This window comes from Salmo trutta, chromosome 10 (assembly GCF_901001165.1).
Source record: "Salmo trutta chromosome 10, fSalTru1.1, whole genome shotgun sequence".
NCBI lineage: Eukaryota > Metazoa > Chordata > Actinopteri > Salmoniformes > Salmonidae > Salmo > Salmo trutta.
The window spans coordinates 5,004,218-5,021,291 of NC_042966.1; the positions used below are offsets into that span (position 1 = coordinate 5,004,218).

At 44.3% G+C, this 17,074-nt stretch overlaps 1 protein-coding gene across 3 annotated transcripts in view; it reads left to right on the plus strand.

Moving 5' to 3' along the window:
• Window positions 1–16,837, plus strand: part of LOC115200989 (zinc finger protein 281) — a 37,671-nt gene extending 20,834 nt beyond the window's left edge. For all 3 annotated transcript variants that reach the window (XM_029764164.1, XM_029764166.1, XM_029764167.1), the window contains exons 6-7: window positions 13,142–13,260; window positions 13,865–16,837. In XM_029764164.1, coding sequence (XP_029620024.1) covers window positions 13,142–13,260; window positions 13,865–15,505 — 1,760 coding nt within the window. In that variant the 3' untranslated portion in view covers window positions 15,506–16,837. The remainder of the gene's footprint in view (window positions 1–13,141; window positions 13,261–13,864) is intronic.
• Window positions 16,838–17,074: the final 237 nt, after the last annotated feature.

Below are 17,074 nucleotides of genomic sequence, written 5' to 3' on the forward strand. Positions count from 1 at the left end.
CAGAGTTACCTCTGCTGCGGAGGATATGTTCATTAGAATTACAAGCCTTAGAAATTGCAGCCCAAATAAATGCTTCACAGAGTCAACAGACACATCTCAAAATCAACTGTTCAGAGGATTCTGTGTGAATCAGGCCTTCATGGTTGAATTGCTGCAAAGAAACCACTACTAAAGGACACCAATAAGAAGGAGAGACTTGCTTGGGCCAAGAAACACAAGCAATGGACATTCAACCGGTGGAAATCTGTCCTTTGGTCTGATGAGTCCAAATGTGAGATTTATGGTTCCAACCGCCCTGTCTTTGTGAGATGCAGAGTAGGTGAACGGATGATCTCCGCATGTGTGGTTCCCTCCGTGAAGCATGGAGGAGGAGGTGTTATTGTGGGGTGGGGGGGGGGGCTTTGCTGGTGACAATGTCAGTGATTTATTTAAAATTCAAGGCACACTTAACCAGCATGGCTACCACAGCATTCTGCAGCGATACGCCATCCCATCTGGTTTGGGCTTAGTGGGACTGGCATTTGTTTTTCAACAGGACAATGACCCAACACACCTCTAGGCTGTGTAAGGGCTATTTGACCAAGAAGAAGAGTAATTGAGTGCTGCGTCAGATGACCTGGCCTCCACAATCACCGGACCTCAACCCAATTGAGATGGTTCGGGATGAGTTGAACCGCAGAGTGAATGAAAAGCAACCAACAAGTGCTCAGCATATGTGAGAACTCCTTTAAAAAATGAAAAGCATTCCAGGTGAAGCTGGATGAGAGAATGCCAGAGTGCAAAGCTGTCAAGGCAAAGGGTGGCTACTTTGAAGAATCTCAAATATAAAATGTCTATCACTTTCTTTGGTTACTACACGATTTCATATGTGTTATTTCATAGTTAAGATGTCTTCTATTCTACAATGTAGAAAATAGTAAAAATAAAGATACCCTTGAATGAGTAGGTGTCAACTTTAGACTGGTGCTGTATTAACCATAATTTATTCATATTAATTTACTTCAAAATATTTCAGTTGTGTATATTACGTTTTGTTTTAGTTGATGACTTTATTTAATTCCAGAACATTTCATCTCTATGGAGCTGCTGTCTGACAATCCCAATTTTAGTAGTTCTTGAAAGTAAATCATACTTTTTTGACTGCTGAATACAAGTACAAACTATCAAAATCTTAGATCAGGGATCAGTGACCCTGTTACTGGAGTGCCGCAGATACTGCAGGATTATGTCCCAACTACGCACCACACTGAGCTACAGTGGGGGGGGGAGGAGTATTTGATCCCCTGCTGATTTTGTACGTTTGCCCACTTACAAAGAAATGATCAGTCTATAATTTTAATGGTAGGTTTATTTGAACAGTGAGAGACAGAATAACAACAAAAAAATCCAGAAAAACGCATGTCAAAAATGTTATAAAATGATTTGCATTTTAATGAGGGAAATAAGTATTTGACCCCTCTGCAAAACATTACTTAGTACTTGGTGGCAAAACCCTTGTTGGCAATCACAGAGGTCAGATGTTTCTTGTAGTTGGCCACCAGGTTTGCACACATCTCAGGAGGAATTTTGTCCCACTCCTCTTTGCAGGTCTTCTCCAAGTCATTAAGGTTTCGAGGCTGACGTTTGGCAACTCGAACCTTCAGCTCCCTCCACAGATTTCCTATGGGATTAAGGTCTGGAGACTGGCTAGGCCACTCCAGGACCTTAATGTGCTTCTTCTTGAGCCACTCCTTTGTTGCCTTGGCCGTGTGTTTTGGGTCATTGTCATGCTGGAATACCCATCCACGACCCATTTTCAATGCCCTGGCTGAGGGAATGAGGTTCTCACCCAAGATTTGACAGTGCATGACCCCTTCAAATGATGCGGTGAAGTTGTTCTGTCCCCTTAGCAGAAAAACACCCCCAAAGCATAATGTTTCCACCTCCATGTTTGACGGTGGAGATGGTGTTCTTGGGGTCATAGGCAGCATTCCTCCGCCTCCAAACACGGCAAGTTGAGTTGATGTCAAAGAGCTTCATTTTGGTCTCATCTGACCACAACACTTTCACCAGTTGTCCTCTGAGTCATTCAGATGTTCATTGGCAAACTTCAGACGGGCATGTATATGTATTCTTGAGCAGGGGAACCTTGCGGGCGCTGCAGGATTTCAGTCCTTCATGGCGTAGTGTGTTACCAATTGTTTTCTTGGTGACTATGGTCCCAGCTGCCTTGAGATCATTGACAAGATCCTCCCGTGTAGTTCTGGGCTGATTCCTCACCGTTCTCATGATCATTGCAACTCCACGAGGTGAGATCTTGCATGGAGCCCCAGGCCGAGGGATATTGACAGTTCTTTTGTGTTTCTTCCATTTGCGAATAATCACACCAAATGTTGTCACCTTCTCACCAAGCTACTTGGCGATGGTCTTGTAGCCTATTCCAGCCTTGTGTAGGTCTACAATCTTGTCCCTGACATCCTTGGAGAGCTCTTTGGTCTTGGCCATGGTGGAGAGTTTGGCATCTGATTGATTGATTGCTTCTGTGGACAGGTGTCTTTTTATACAGGTAACAAACTGAGATTAGGAGCACTCCCTTTAAGAGTGTGCTCCTAATCTCAGCTCGTTACCTGTATAAAAGACACATGGGAACCAGAAATCTTTCTGATTGAGAGGGGGTCAAATACTTATTTCCCTCATTAAAATGCAAATCAATTTATAACATTTTTGACATGCGTTTTTCTGGATTTTTTGGTTGTTATTCTGTCTCTCACTGTTCAAATAAACCTACCATTAAAATTATAGACTGATCATTTCTTTGTCAGTGGGCAAACGTACAAAATCAGCAGGGGATCAAATAATTTTTTCCCCCACTGTACTTAGCTAATTGATCAGTTCAGTGATTGCCTAAATTCAACACACCTGGTTTTCCAGGTCAGATAAATCAAAAACATGAAGTGCCTGCGGCACTCTAGGACATGACTTAGATCATGTATTTTCATGTAGAGAACTCGCGAAGCAACTGCTCTGTATCCGTCTCGTGCATTCTTTTCTCTTTTAGAGAAAGATATGCAGGACGGACAAGTATGGATTATGGTCATTGTAGTTAATTCCCACATTTTCTTCAACTATGTAGAATATTGATTGGCCTGTTTGAAACTACAGCTCTCTACTACATAGCACAGTTAGGGCTTGATCTGATTTCTCTCTGGAGAAACTGCAATGTGCTTATTGAGCTTACAGGGGGAAAAAAGTACAAAATGTAATTAAAATTAATTTTAATCTCCAAGAACAGGAAAACATAGCTAAAATGCTGTCAATGCTCACCAAAACAATCTTTTTTATAAAAAAGGAAAGTAGTCTTTTGTGTCAGATATGCATATACAGGGCAGGAGTGTGGACGAACAAGACAAAGTTGAACTTCTGGAAACAAGGTGCAAACTTTAGAAGATTAACTGCATCAGCGAGAAAACCGATCGAGACAAAATATGAGAAGAATGTCTCTACTGGAAGACAAGGGAAAAAGGGACCTGTCCAGCTACGTGATCAAGCTGATATCGGAGGAGCTTGGTGTGGATGTATCACTGGAGGATCTGGAGTGATGACATCAGCATGAAGCAGAAGAACTCTAAATACCCTTACATGGTAATCTTTAAGCTGTGGAACTATCAGACCAAAGTCAACATTCTGAGGGCACAGGGGGGAAAGGAGATCAAGATCCAGGGCCTGTCTATTCGATTCGTCCAGGACCTGTCTGCTAGGCTAAGGGAAGAAATACAAATCTGATCAGTCACTAGAGGAAAAAGGTCTTAACTCTGATTCCCGGCAGTACTGTGGGTATGTAAGCGAACACAGAGAAGGGAGTTTAAGTGCCAGTGAACACCTGAATATGCTGCAGGAAACCTTTCCACTTGAGGGCTGAGGAGAGGCAGAAGTGGAAAAAACATAAGCACACTAGGCTACCTACAGTGATGCCCAAGACAGCTTATCGTAAATTGAAACCGTAAATTGAAACCATACCCCCCCCCCCCCCCCCCCCCCCACAATACAATCTAGACTCTATTGTTCCCCAAGTAACTGTTCTTCTCTAGGAGGTAACAATAGAATTAGCTGATACCAATGATGGACACTGAAAATACAATTAAAAAAGAGGAAATCCAGCATTTAAGTCCAATTGTCAGTTCTATAGATTTGTCTGTGCACATGAATGGGAAAGTGAATCAGGGTGAATTTGTGTATGGGTGGGAGAGTGTGTGTGTGTGAAGGAGAATGAGTAAGGTAGCTGTATAGAAGAGTGTAAATGTTTTTGACAAGAAGGGAGGGGGAAAAGACAGTTTGGGAGAAACTTGCCCTGGGTCGGTAAGGGAGGGGAAGGTGGATAAGATTGGCTTGGTGGTGGGGCTGGCAAGCTTGGTAAACGATGGGATGGTGGGACTTGTAAACTGAATAAGAGTTCTGGGCAGATTAGGAAAATATGTGGAATCATTGCTTGTCATGACTAAAGATTTTAATGGTGGGTATTGGTGAGAATGGAGAGGGGCAATATCCGGGGGATTGGGATGGGGTGACTGGGAGGGTATCAGGCACTTCTCTGAGGTGTTCGTGGGGCCTCCAGTCATCCCATTTCAGTTTCTCAAGGGATCCATTCACCCCAAGTAGACCCCCACCAGCCTCTATACTTTCACTTATAAGGTTATACAAACCAACGGGCCTTAAATTTCAGTCTTTCTTCAGATATGTGTACAATGTATGTATCCACAAGTTTTTTGGGGGTACATTAGGAGAGGACTCTGCACTAAAAAAGGCATAGCAACTCAAGTACAAAATCATACTTAAATTAGTTTTTTGTTAATGTCTGCTCAGCCCACATGCCCACGTGCTGTATATATGTAATGTATACAATAACTATGTATTTATACTATGATTCTCCAATTCTATGGAATGTCCACCGCCCTCATACACTACATGACCAAATGTATGTGAACACCTGCTTGTCGAACATCTCATTCCAAAATCATGGTCATTAATATGGAGTTGTTCCCCCCTTTGCTGCTATAACAGCCTCCACTCCTCTGGGAAGGCCTTCCACTAGATGTTGGAACATTGCTGTGGGGTCTTGCTTCCATTCAGCCACGAGCATTAGTGAGGCCGGGCACTGATGTTGGGCGATGAGGCCTGGCTCGCAGTCAGCATTCCAATTCATCCCAAAGGTGGGATTGAGGTCAGGGCTCTCTGCAGGCCAGTCAAGTTCTTCCACACCAATCTCAAAAAAACATTTCTGTATGGACCTCACTTTGTGCATGGGGGCATTCTCATGCTGAAACATGGGGGGGAGCAGAGGGAGAGCCTACGCTTCCATGGAGTGTCTGCCCCAAGTCCCACCATTCACCCTTGTACCACACAGCCTGGGCCTTTTTTATTATTATTCAAGTTTTTTTATTTGACCTTTATTTAACCAGGTAGGTTAGTTGAGAATAAGTTCTCATTTACAACTGCGATCTGACGAAGATAAAGCAAAGCAGTGCAACAAAAACAACAACAGAGTTACACATAAACAAACGTACAGTCAATAACACAAGAGAAAAAAAAATCTATTTAGTGTGTAGGGAGGTAGGCAATAAATAGGCCATAGAGGCGAAATAATTACAATTTAGCATTAACATGAGTGATAGATGTGCAGATGATGTGCAAGTAGATACTGGGGTGCAAAATATTAAAAAAAAAATAACAATATGGGGATGAGGTAGTTGGGTGTGCTATTTATAGATTGGCTGTGTACAGTGATCAGTAAACTGCTCTGACAGCTGATGCTTAAAGTTAGTGAGGGAGATATGGGTCTCCAGCTGAAATTATTTTTGCAATTCGTTCCAGTCATTGGCAGCAGAGAACTGTAAGGAAAGGCGGCCAAAGGAGGTGTTGGCTTTGGGGATGACCAGTAAAATATACCTGCTGGAGCGTGTGCTACGGGTGGGTGTTGCTATGGTAACCAGTGAGCTGAGATAAGGTGGGGCTTTACCTAGAAAAGACTTAAAGATGACCTGGAGCCAGTGGGTTTGGCGATGAATATGTAGTGAGGGCCAGCCAACGAGAGTATATGGGGCTTTGGTGACAAAACGGATGGCACTGTAGTAGACTACATCCAGTTTGCTGAGTAGAGGAGTGTTGGAGGCCATTTTGTAAATGACATCGCCGAAGTCAAGGATTGGTAGGATAGTCAGTTTTACGAGGGTATGTTTGGCAGCATGAGTGAAGGAGGCTTTGTTGCGAAATAGGAAGCTGAATCTAGACTTAAATTTGGATTGGAGATGCTTAGTGTGAATCTGGAAGGAGAGTTTAGTCTAACCAGACATCTAGGTATTTGTAGTTGTCCACATATTCTAAGTCCGGACCGTCCAGCGTAGTGATGCTAGGTGGGCGGGCGGGTTCGGGCGGCAATCGGTTGAAGAGCATGCATTTTTAGTTTTACTAGCATTTAAGAGCAGTTGGAGGCCACGGAAGAAGTGTTGTACGGCGTTGAAGCTCGTTTGGGGGTTCAGTGTCCAAGGAAGGGCCTGACGTATACAGAATGGTGTCATCTACGTAGAGGTGGATCAGAGAATCACCAGCAGGAAAAGCGACATCATTGATATATATATTTACAGAGAAAAGAGTCGGCCCGAGAATTGAACCCTGTGGCACCCCCGTAGAGACTGCCAGAGGTCCGGACAACAGGTCCTCTGATTTGACACACTGAACTCTATCTGAGAAGTAGTTGGTGAACCAGGCGAGGCAGTCATTTGAGAAACCAAGGCTATTGGGTCTGCCGACAAGAATGTGGTGATTGACAGTCGAAAGCCTTGGCCAGGTCGATGAATACGGCTGCACAGTAATGTCTCTTATCGATGGCGGTTATGATATCTTTAGGACCTTGAGCGTGTTGAGGTGCACCCATGACCAGCTCGGAAACCAGATTGCATAGCGGAGAAGGTACGGTGGGATTCTAAATGCTTGATAATCTGTTTAACTTGGCTTTCGAAGATTTTAGAAAGGCAGGGCAGGATGGATATAGGTCTATAACAGTTTGGGTCTAGAGTGTCTCCCCCTTTGAAGAGGGGGATGACCGCGGCAGCTTTCCAATCTTTGGGAATCTCAGACGATGCGAGAGGTTGAACAGGCTAGTAATAAGTGTTGCAACAATTTCGGCGGATCATTTTAGAAAGAGAGGGTCCAGATTGTCTAGCCCAGCTGATTTGTAGGGGTCCAGATGTTGCATCTCTTTCAGAACCTCAGCTATCTGGATTTGGGCTATGGAGAAGTGGGGGGGCTTGGGCGAGTTGTTGCAGGGTGTGCAGAGCTGTTGGCCGGGGTAGGGGTAGCCAGGTGGAAAGCATGGCCATCCGTAGAAAAATGTTTATTGAAATTCTCGATTATTTTAGTTTTATCAGTGGTGACAGTGTTTCCTAGCTTCAGTGCAGTGGGCAGCTGGGAGGAGGTGCTCTTATTCTCCATGGACTTCAGTGTCACAAAACCTTTTGGAGTTTGTGCTACAGGATGCAAATTTCTGTTTGAAAAAGCTAGCCTTAGGAATGCTGACTGTATATTGGTTCCTAACTTCCCTGAAAAGTTGCATATCGTGGGGGCTATTCGATACTATTGCAGTACGCCACAGGATGTTTTTGTGCTGGTCAAGGGCAGTCAGGTCTGGCATGAACCAAGGGCTATATCTGTTCTTAGTTCTAAATTTTTTTGAATGGGGCATGCTTATTTAAGATGGTGAGGAAAGCACTTTTTAAAGAACAACCAGGCATCCTCTACTGACAGAATGAGGTCCATATCTTTCCAGGATACCCGGGCCAGGTCGATTAGAAAGGCCTGCTCGCTGAAGTGTTTTAGGGAGCGTTTGACTGTGATGAGGGGTGGTCGTTTGACTGCGGGCCCATTACAGATGCAGGCAATGAGGCAGTGGTCGCTGAGGTCCTGGTTGAAGACAGCAGATGTGTATTTAGAGGGAATGTTGGTCAGGATGGTATCTATAAGGGTGACCGTGTTTACGGATTTAGGGTTGTACCTTGTAGGTTCCTTGATCATTTGTGTGAGATTGAGGGCATCTAGCTTAGATTGTCGGACGGCCGGGGTGCTAAGCATATCCCAGTTTAGGTCACCTAACAGTACGAACTCTAAGGTCTAAGGTCACAGTGGCGGTGTTTTGCAGTTGTTTTTGAAAGTGGTAGGAATATCTGTTCCAGAGCTCGTAATAGATTACAGCAAGAAAATGGTTAGGCTTGACCAACTGAGGAGCTATTACAATGTTGGACGGACAGGTAGAAAATGGTGGAGGGATGTGTTTTGGGGGATGCTCAACATTGCCATCATGAATGCATACATTCCCCATCCCAGAAACAGCAGGCGCTGGTCCCTGAAGGCATTCAAAATGCAGCTTGTGCATTCACTTTGATTTACAGTGCTTATGGGAAGTATTCAGACCCTTTGACCTTTTCCACATTTTGTTATGTTACAGCCTTATACTTAAATCTAAATATTTTTATACTAGAATTGATTAAATATCTACACAATACCCCATAATGATAAAGCAAAACGTTTTTTTTTAAAATTTTTGCTAATGTATTAAATAAACATACCTTATTTACATAAATATTCATACCCTTTGCTATGAGACTTGAATTTGAGCTCACGTGCATCCTGTTTCCATTGATCATCCTTGATGTTTCTACAACTTGATTGGAGTCCAACTTTGGTATATTCAATTGATTGGACATGATTTGGAAAGGCACACACCTGTCTATATAAGTTCTCACAGTTGACAGTGCATGTCGGCGCGAAAACCAAGCCATGAGGTCGAGGGAATTGTCCTTAGGGCTCCGGACAGGATTGTGTTGATGCGCAGATCTGGGAAGGGTACCAAAACAATTCTGCAGGATTGAAGGTACCCAACAACCGTGGCCTCCATCATTCTTAAATTGAAGAAGTTTGGACGCACCAAGACTCTTCCTTGAGCTGGCCGCCCGGCTGAACTGAGCAATTGGGGGAGAAGGGCCTTGGTCAGGGAGGTGACCAAGAAATAGATGGTAACTCTGGCCACTCACTCTCCAGTTCCTCTGGAGATGTTTGTCCTTCTGGAAGGTTTCTCCCATCTCTGCAGCACTCCACCAATCAGGCCTTTTATGGTAGAATGGCCAGATGGCAGTAACTCCTTAGTAAAGGGCACATGACTGCCCGCTTGTAGTTTGCCAAAAGGCACTTAGACTTTCAGACCATGAGAAACAAGATTTTCTGTTCTGATGAAACCAAGATTGAACTCTCTGGCCTCAATGCCAAGCATCACGTCTGGAGGAAACCTGGCACCATCCCTACGGTAAAGCATGGTGGTGGCAGCATCATACTATGAGGATGTTTTTCAGCGACAGGGACTGGGAGACAAGTCAGGATTGAGACAAAGATGAACGGAGCAAAGCACAGAGATCCTTGACGTAAACCCGGTCCAGAGCGCTCAGGACCTCAGACTTGGGCGACGGTTCACCTTACAAGAGGACAACGACCCTAAGCACACAGCCAAGACAACGCAGGAGTGGCTTCAGGACAAGTCTCAATGTCCTTGAGTGGCCCAGCCAGAGCCCGGACTTGAACCCCGATCGAACATCTCTGGAGAGACCTGAAAGTAGCTGTGCAGCAACGCTCCCCATCCAACCTGACAGAGCTTGAGAGGATCTGCGGAGAAGAATGGGAGAAACTCCCCAAATACAGGTGTGCCAAGCTTGTAGCGTCATACCCAAGTAGACTCGAGGCTGTAATCTCAGCCAAAGGTGATTCAACAAAGTACTGAGTAAAGGGTCTGAATACTTACGTAAATCTGGTATTTCCGTTTTTTTATTTTGAATACATTTACAAAAATGGCAACCTGTTTTTACTTTGTCATTATGGGTATTGTGTGTAGATTGCTGCGGGGGATTTTTTTATAATCCATTTTAGTATAAGGCTGTATGTAAGGTAACAAAATGTGGAAAAAGTCAAGGGGTGGAATACTTTCCAAAGGCACTAGCTACTGTGGCAGGAAGAGGGGAGCCCAAGAGTGTGGCACCAGGGCGTGTGGCCCGAGTTGTAACTCATATGAAGCAGGATAAGTATGCAAGAGGGTGGGTGGTGTGCATCTGGAGTAGACGCAGGGCAATGAGTGGGAGATAGGAACCTCCTTTGGGTGCTCTACAAGTTCTGTGCGACTTTTCAGGATGGGCCGGGCTTCCAGAAGTTCCATGACATGTTGTAGGCTAAATGCAAACTAGTGTCAGTGTGAAATAATTTGTCCTTCAAATGCTTTGTCTCTGAACAGTTGTTGTTTTGTATCTTGTTTCTCTAGCTGTCGATCTAATACTTGTTGCATTCACTAAATTGTCAAAGTAGGCTACTATTTCTACATGTTGCATCAGGCCTGGTCTGTACTAAATCTTGAGGTTACCTACATTTTGAAATAGTCTCTGAATAGTTGTTTGCGGAAGTAAGATTCGTTGTCAATCAAATGGCATACTTTGTGGGTTTTGAAATACTTTCAGAATATTGTCTTCTGGTCACATTTTGGATAATTGTTTTATGTAAATAATATTAATAAGTATATATTATACTTGGTACATTTTAAGTGAGTAATTTAGTGAAATGAACTACAATTTTAAATACTTTAGTTTTTTTTGTTGAGTGTTGATAGTCTTTACACAATGGAAGACAATCAGTGCTATTCCTAGTTACATATGGTGTCATATTAAAGTAGAGGTTGTGCTCTTTAAAACCTAACTTCTTGAGGTATGTCTGTTTGCCTCTTCTAGACAATCAGCAAATAGTACAGGTAGGTGTGCTCTCCACCTCTGCTTGGCAATTAGTTATTAGTGTTAGTTATTCAGTCTCCCCTGGTTCCTCAGCAGCAGCTGTAAGCGGCGGTCGTGTCAGTGGCAGTTTTGTCGCAAAACTAAGACTGTCGCCGAAACATACTGTTCTGCCGAGTTCAAGGAAAGACAGGAAGGCTCCACACCACACTCACTTGAGTATCTTACCTAGTTATTTAAAGATTATCTAATTTTGCTCTTTTGTAGCTTTGTCAACTGTGTTTTCTATACCTGTTCGCACCTCTCCCTGTCGGCATTAGACACCCCCCACCCCTTGGCCTCAAGCCTTCTAATTTAGTGTAATTGCGCGCACAACCCATGTGGAATTCTGGGTCTCTGGCAGCGTTTAACTGCCGATCTGCAGTCAAGAACGGCAAGTTTCTCAGCCTATGCTGCCCTTCAGTCCCTTGACTGTTGTCCCTGACGGAGACATGGATCACCCCAGAGAACACTGCTACTCCAGCTGCTTTTTCTTCATCTGACTGTTTTCTCTCATAGTCTGAGATCATCTGGTCATCACGGTGGTGACACAGCTCTACTCATTTTCTCTCCCTTTCACTTGTCCATCTCCTCATTTGAATTCCATGCCACAATCTGAGGTGCAGTTAACTCTAATCAACTTATCCTCTGCAGCAGAGGTAACTCTGGTTGAGAGAATGCCAAGAGTGTGCAAAGCTGTCATCAAGGCAAAGGGTGGCTACTTTGAAGAATCTCAAATATAAAATATATTTTGATTTAACACTTTCTTGGTTACTACATAATTCCATGTGTTTCATAGTGTTGATGTCTTCACTATTAATCTACAATGTAGAAAATGGTAAAAACAATGCTGCGCCTTGGTCCCCTTTATACGACGCCCGTTACAGAACTACCCACCACGATTGGATCAAGTGGCGTGCCCGGGCAGTGATGGAGGAGTGGACCAAAAGGAGAAACTGGACTTGGGGCCAGGTAATAGACAGGTATCGTAGCCTACCGGGGAAGAACGAGAGGTAGTTTGGCTTTTCGATTTCTATTTATCGCACTTCTTGATGGCATGCAGTTCTCTGGCTCAAGGTAAAGAACTCCCTAAAGCCCTCGCCCATTCTGATTTGCATCATATTGCGCTCAATCATTCTACACACCGACTGTGTGATCACCTCAGACCGGCTCACATCACACCGTCTCCCCGCTAGAATCGACGTGATGGTTGGCTGCAAGCCATCCTCTACCGACATGGCATGCGGGTGTTTGTTCTTGATGTGATGCTTCATCGTGCTGGTACTACTGCTGAATTTGTATTAATTGTCGTAAAGCTTGCAGCGAACTTCATCACCCTTTTGAACGAAATTGTCCCAGACAGAGCTGTGTTTGGCATGCATCATTTCCCCTCAGTTCCCAAACAAGTATTAGCACCCTCTACAGTTAAAATGTGTTTTCACACCAAATACACATGCGACCAATTTCATTCCACAAAATTAGACAACTTAACCTATAGACCGATAAGCATGACAAGTCAAATGTATTTTCGGTGGCTAACTGACTAGGTAAGATATACAACACTTTGCAGAGAGAGCATATCCAACTGACAATCTCTTAGAAAACAATGTAAACTATTGGAACCAAGACTTAAAAGAACTGATGTTGGCACAAGATGGAGAGGAAGTTGGAGAATAACTAATGAAATTACAGTTAACGAAAATGTACCCTTAATCCAGTATAAACTAATGTATAGAATTTAGATTCTACACCACAACGGCATAATCATGTCTTAAGTGTAAAATGAACAATGGTTCAATAATCCATGCTTTCTGGGAATGCTATAAAGTCCAAAAGTTGTGGGCGGCGCTAGGAAGTTGGCTGTCAGATCAAAAGTTTACATAGAAGTATTACAATCTGTCTGTATATTTCAAGACATGGCATATGGGGATGTAGTGAGAGACCCAATGAGCTGGTCGATTCTCTTCTCATCTTGAAAAAAACGTGTGTGTATATAAAACTTGGTAATTAATCCGCCATCATTAACAATATGGAAAAATTTAATGATTTATAGAAATAATAAAATGGCCATATGGCAAACAATAATGCAGGCACTAGGAATGGAGGTGTGAGCATGCGGGTCTGGGCAGATGAGATTTAGTTGTGGTGTGTATAAGTTTTTGTATTTGGTGTAATTTTTATTTATATGTATAATAACGAATAATGAAACGTCAGTCAATTGTGTAAAAAAAAAAACATTTACCTAGATCGGTTAATCGCTCGGCTTTGAATGAGTAAATTTGGTTCCAACTGTGTCGGTTGTCCTATTCATTTCTCAGGAGAGAAGCCCTTCAGCTGTGACCAGTGTAACATGTGCTTCATCCAGAAGTACCACATGGAGCGGCACAAGAGGACCCACAGCGGAGAGAAGCCATACAGGTGTGACACCTGCCAACAGGTCAGTTAGTCACAAGGGTAGCTAGGATTTACCCTCAAACCAGAAACGCATATTTGATTGACAACCGACCTGTGTTCAAATACTATTTAGGGTATTTCAATACTTTTAAAATGTCTCTGAAATAAAGTATTTAGAAAAATGGCATAGATTTCAAGTAGTTGAATATTGTCATGTATTTGAAAATACTCATGTCAATACCCCATGCATTAAAACCCAGGTCTGTTTTGTGCTATGCTTATTTCAGATTATGTCTTTGGAAATAAGTATTTGAAAATGGTTTCAGCCATTTATAGGAATTTGAAAGTACAAATACTAAAATACCCATCTATTTGAACCCAGGTCGGATTGACAATATGCCAATTCTTGATGTCACACTGTCTCAATCTAGCCTATTTGTTTGTTAATAATATAATGGATAATCCACAGTGTTGGATGCTTACAACGTGCTCTTATCACAGCCGTTTGGAACAGTAATGATTGTTCAAGAGCACTTTGGGTGCATCTAACAGTGGACAAATGCATCTTGTTGTCGTTGATCCATTTGCTCAATCGGGTGACTAGAACATTTTAAAATACTGTGCATCTCCCCCCGTTCACCCTGTAGTTTTTCTCGAGGACAGACCGGTTACTAAAGCACAAGCGGACCTGTGGAGAAGCCTTAAAGAAGGGCCTAGACCCCAGCATGCTGCAGCTGGCCGACACAGACATTGGCCACGGCAGCTACTCACTCACTCAGGGAAATGCTACCGCCACCTCTGGACGCAGGAGGGGCAAGTCCAAAAACGCAGGTGACGGCATCGAGCGCAAGCGTAAGAAGACTGTGGCCGCCACCGTGTCGTCGGGAAGCCTGCAGGACTACGGCATGGAGTGCTCCGACCTCGGGCCCAGCATGCAGGGCCGCACACCCAAGCTGGTCTTCAAGAAGGCCAATAAGTCCCTCAACTCCATGGAGGACGGGGGGCAGAAGCTGCTGTCTCAGAAGCAGGGCTCCATGGAGTTAGCGGCGGGCTCAGGGCTCGAGGCCATGGGCCTCCTCCAGGGCTCCTCCGGTGGGGGTGCCAAGCAGGCCCAGTCAGCCACCAAGCAGGCCCAGTCAGCCACCAGCAACAACTACGACGACGCCATGCAGTTTGTGAAGAAGCGTCGCTACCTCCAACATATGGCCAACAACGACTATGGGGCACCCTCCCTCCACATGGGCCAGCCCCAGTCCAGCAGTTTGATTCAGGGCTCGCTGGGCCACCACAACGAGCCCACCATGGCCATGCTGGATGCCTTGCCCCTGGACCTCAAGCACCATGACAAGTCATGCATCCAGGACGAGGTGCTCCAGAGCTTGCTGGACCACTACAGCCACAAGTCAGACAACGCGCACCACCACCATAGTGACGTAACCTTTGACCTCACCGACAGCAGTGGCCCGCACCACGTGGACCTGCAGCCGGCCGCACCTGTCACCCCAGAGCTGGATGACGACTCACCCAACGGCGGTGACAAGCAGGTGGTGATGAGCGAGTACTCCAAATTTCTACTGCAGGCCCTAGAGCGCACCAGCCACAGTGGGCCCTTCCCCACTCTGGGTCCCAGCAGGCCCTTCCCTCTGCTCCCTAGCAGCTCCAGCCCCACAGGGCCCCTCTTCCCTGACAAGCATGTCTACACTACATCCCCGCTGGAATGTGGCTACCAACCATCCATCTCCTTGCCGTTGCCCGTCTCCACAGTCTCCTCTTCTTCGTTGTCATCCTCTAAGTCCCACTACGGCATGCTGGTAGGCTCCCCATCCCAGCCGGCCTTCCACCTCAAAGGCCTGGAGGCGGCTAGCCACCAGCAGCTCACCCCGTCTCAGGAGCTTACCGAGCAGCTGGAGAAGCAGCACCACTCCCATGGGTTCCAGCTCACACCCCAGGAGCTGACAGCCGCCGGCGGGGCCACCAAGGAGCAGGGGGCCAAGGGTAACAGGAGCAATGGCACCAACGACTCCGGCAACTACGCCCACCTGGATGCACCCAAGGAAGTGGACCTGCGGGCTGCCTACCAGATCGAGAACTTTGCCCAGGCCTTCGGCTCCCAGTTCAAGTCGGGCCGCCATACCCCGCTGGGTTACAGCGCTGACCTCAGGCCCGAGGTCGACCACCGAATACGGGCTACTGTGTCAGAATTCTCAGGGTTTACCAGTTTGTTAACTGACGTCAGCGAGCCAGTTAGTACAGGATCGAAAACCGCAACAAGCCAAAGTTTCAGGTAAGGGTTAAAAATAGGTGAACCTAGTTGTGGGTCTTGTTTTGTTTTTCTTTGTGTTCCTATACCCTTCATTTTCTTCTTGTAGCGAGATAAAAAAATGAAACACTGCCATTAAATGTTGATAACCAGAACTCTACCAGGGAAGGTTAAGGCCTCAAATGCAATTTTTTTGATATTTTTTTGTATCTGTATTTAGTCTTTATTTTGTTAGTGTAGTTGCTATGATATGAACTAAACCTACATTTGTATGTAATTTTAAAACAAAAAATTAGGGGGTAGCTATGAACTTAATTATTTTTCTTTCACCTGTAACCTCTTGTTTTAACAATCATACAGTTATAAAGTATTAATGAATGATGATAATTACAATAATAATAATTACGTTTGTGTCAGGGAAAAGCCCAGAATTCAAATGGCAAAAAAAAGTTATATCGTCTGTTACAAGAATTGTATTACTCAGGAATTAAGGCAAAATTGTGTAATAAGGAGAACTTTGTATTATGAGATGCAATTGGCACACTTTTTACAGGTGTACTTTGAGACTACAAAGCTTTGTTACTATTTATCCCACGAGGAGGGCGGAACAAAAAGAGTGCAAAAACTTCAATGGATCTTCCTGTTCAGTTTTCGTCATCAAACTCTTTCCGCTACTTATGGTACTTCTGTGTCAATGTGAAAACAACTGCTCACATTTCCTTCATAAAGGTCCACATGTAAAAGACTCGCTAACATGGATATTTATACACTCAAGAACTCATGGTGTACACACCCCAACCTCAACAGAAAGAGGTTTCAACCCAGGACCTTGGTTTGTGTGTGTGTGTGTCAAGTGGTGATATCTGTTTAGCCATGCACCCCTTTGGAATGCCCCCTTCAGTGGCCCATGACAAGGAAACACACTTGCCCCATTAGTGACATTTCAACAATTATATTGTCACACATTTTTACCGCTTTGTCCTCCACTCCTGGCTGGTACCTTTTTTTGGCAATGAAAATCAAACAAGCACTTTTGACAATTGTAATTGAAAACGAAAAACAACCCGACTCAATTAAGGATGCGCAAAACAGTGATTTTTATTGGAGGAGAAAATTGAACAGGGGTGGGTGGATTAGAGCGTGAAGGTGTTCTGTAGGGAGGGTTAGACTGGGGTTGAACGGGTATGACCATGGCCATTTAGATGTATAGTTGCTTTAGTCTTTTTGACTGGTCAGGTGGAGGGGTTGTACAAATTATGAATTGTATGTTACCCATTGTTATGAGAGATGTAGATATTATGCTGGAACTCCACTTTTTATTCCCACTGATGTACTAAGACTACTGGATGCAAAAATCAAACTATTTTTCCTTTATTTATTCTTAAAGATTTTCTCCGGTACTTGAGTATACTTTTTAGCCAGGATTTCTCAAAGTAACGCCCACGAGCCAAAGGTGGTCAATGAAAATTGAGTACTGTGTCACATATGTACACCATGTCATTCTCTCGCTCTATTGTGTGTGCGTCTTGCTAGCTGTCACTCAAATGGCAAAGGGCTGAAGCTCATTTGCTGAAACTAATTGCTAGGGCGGGATAGA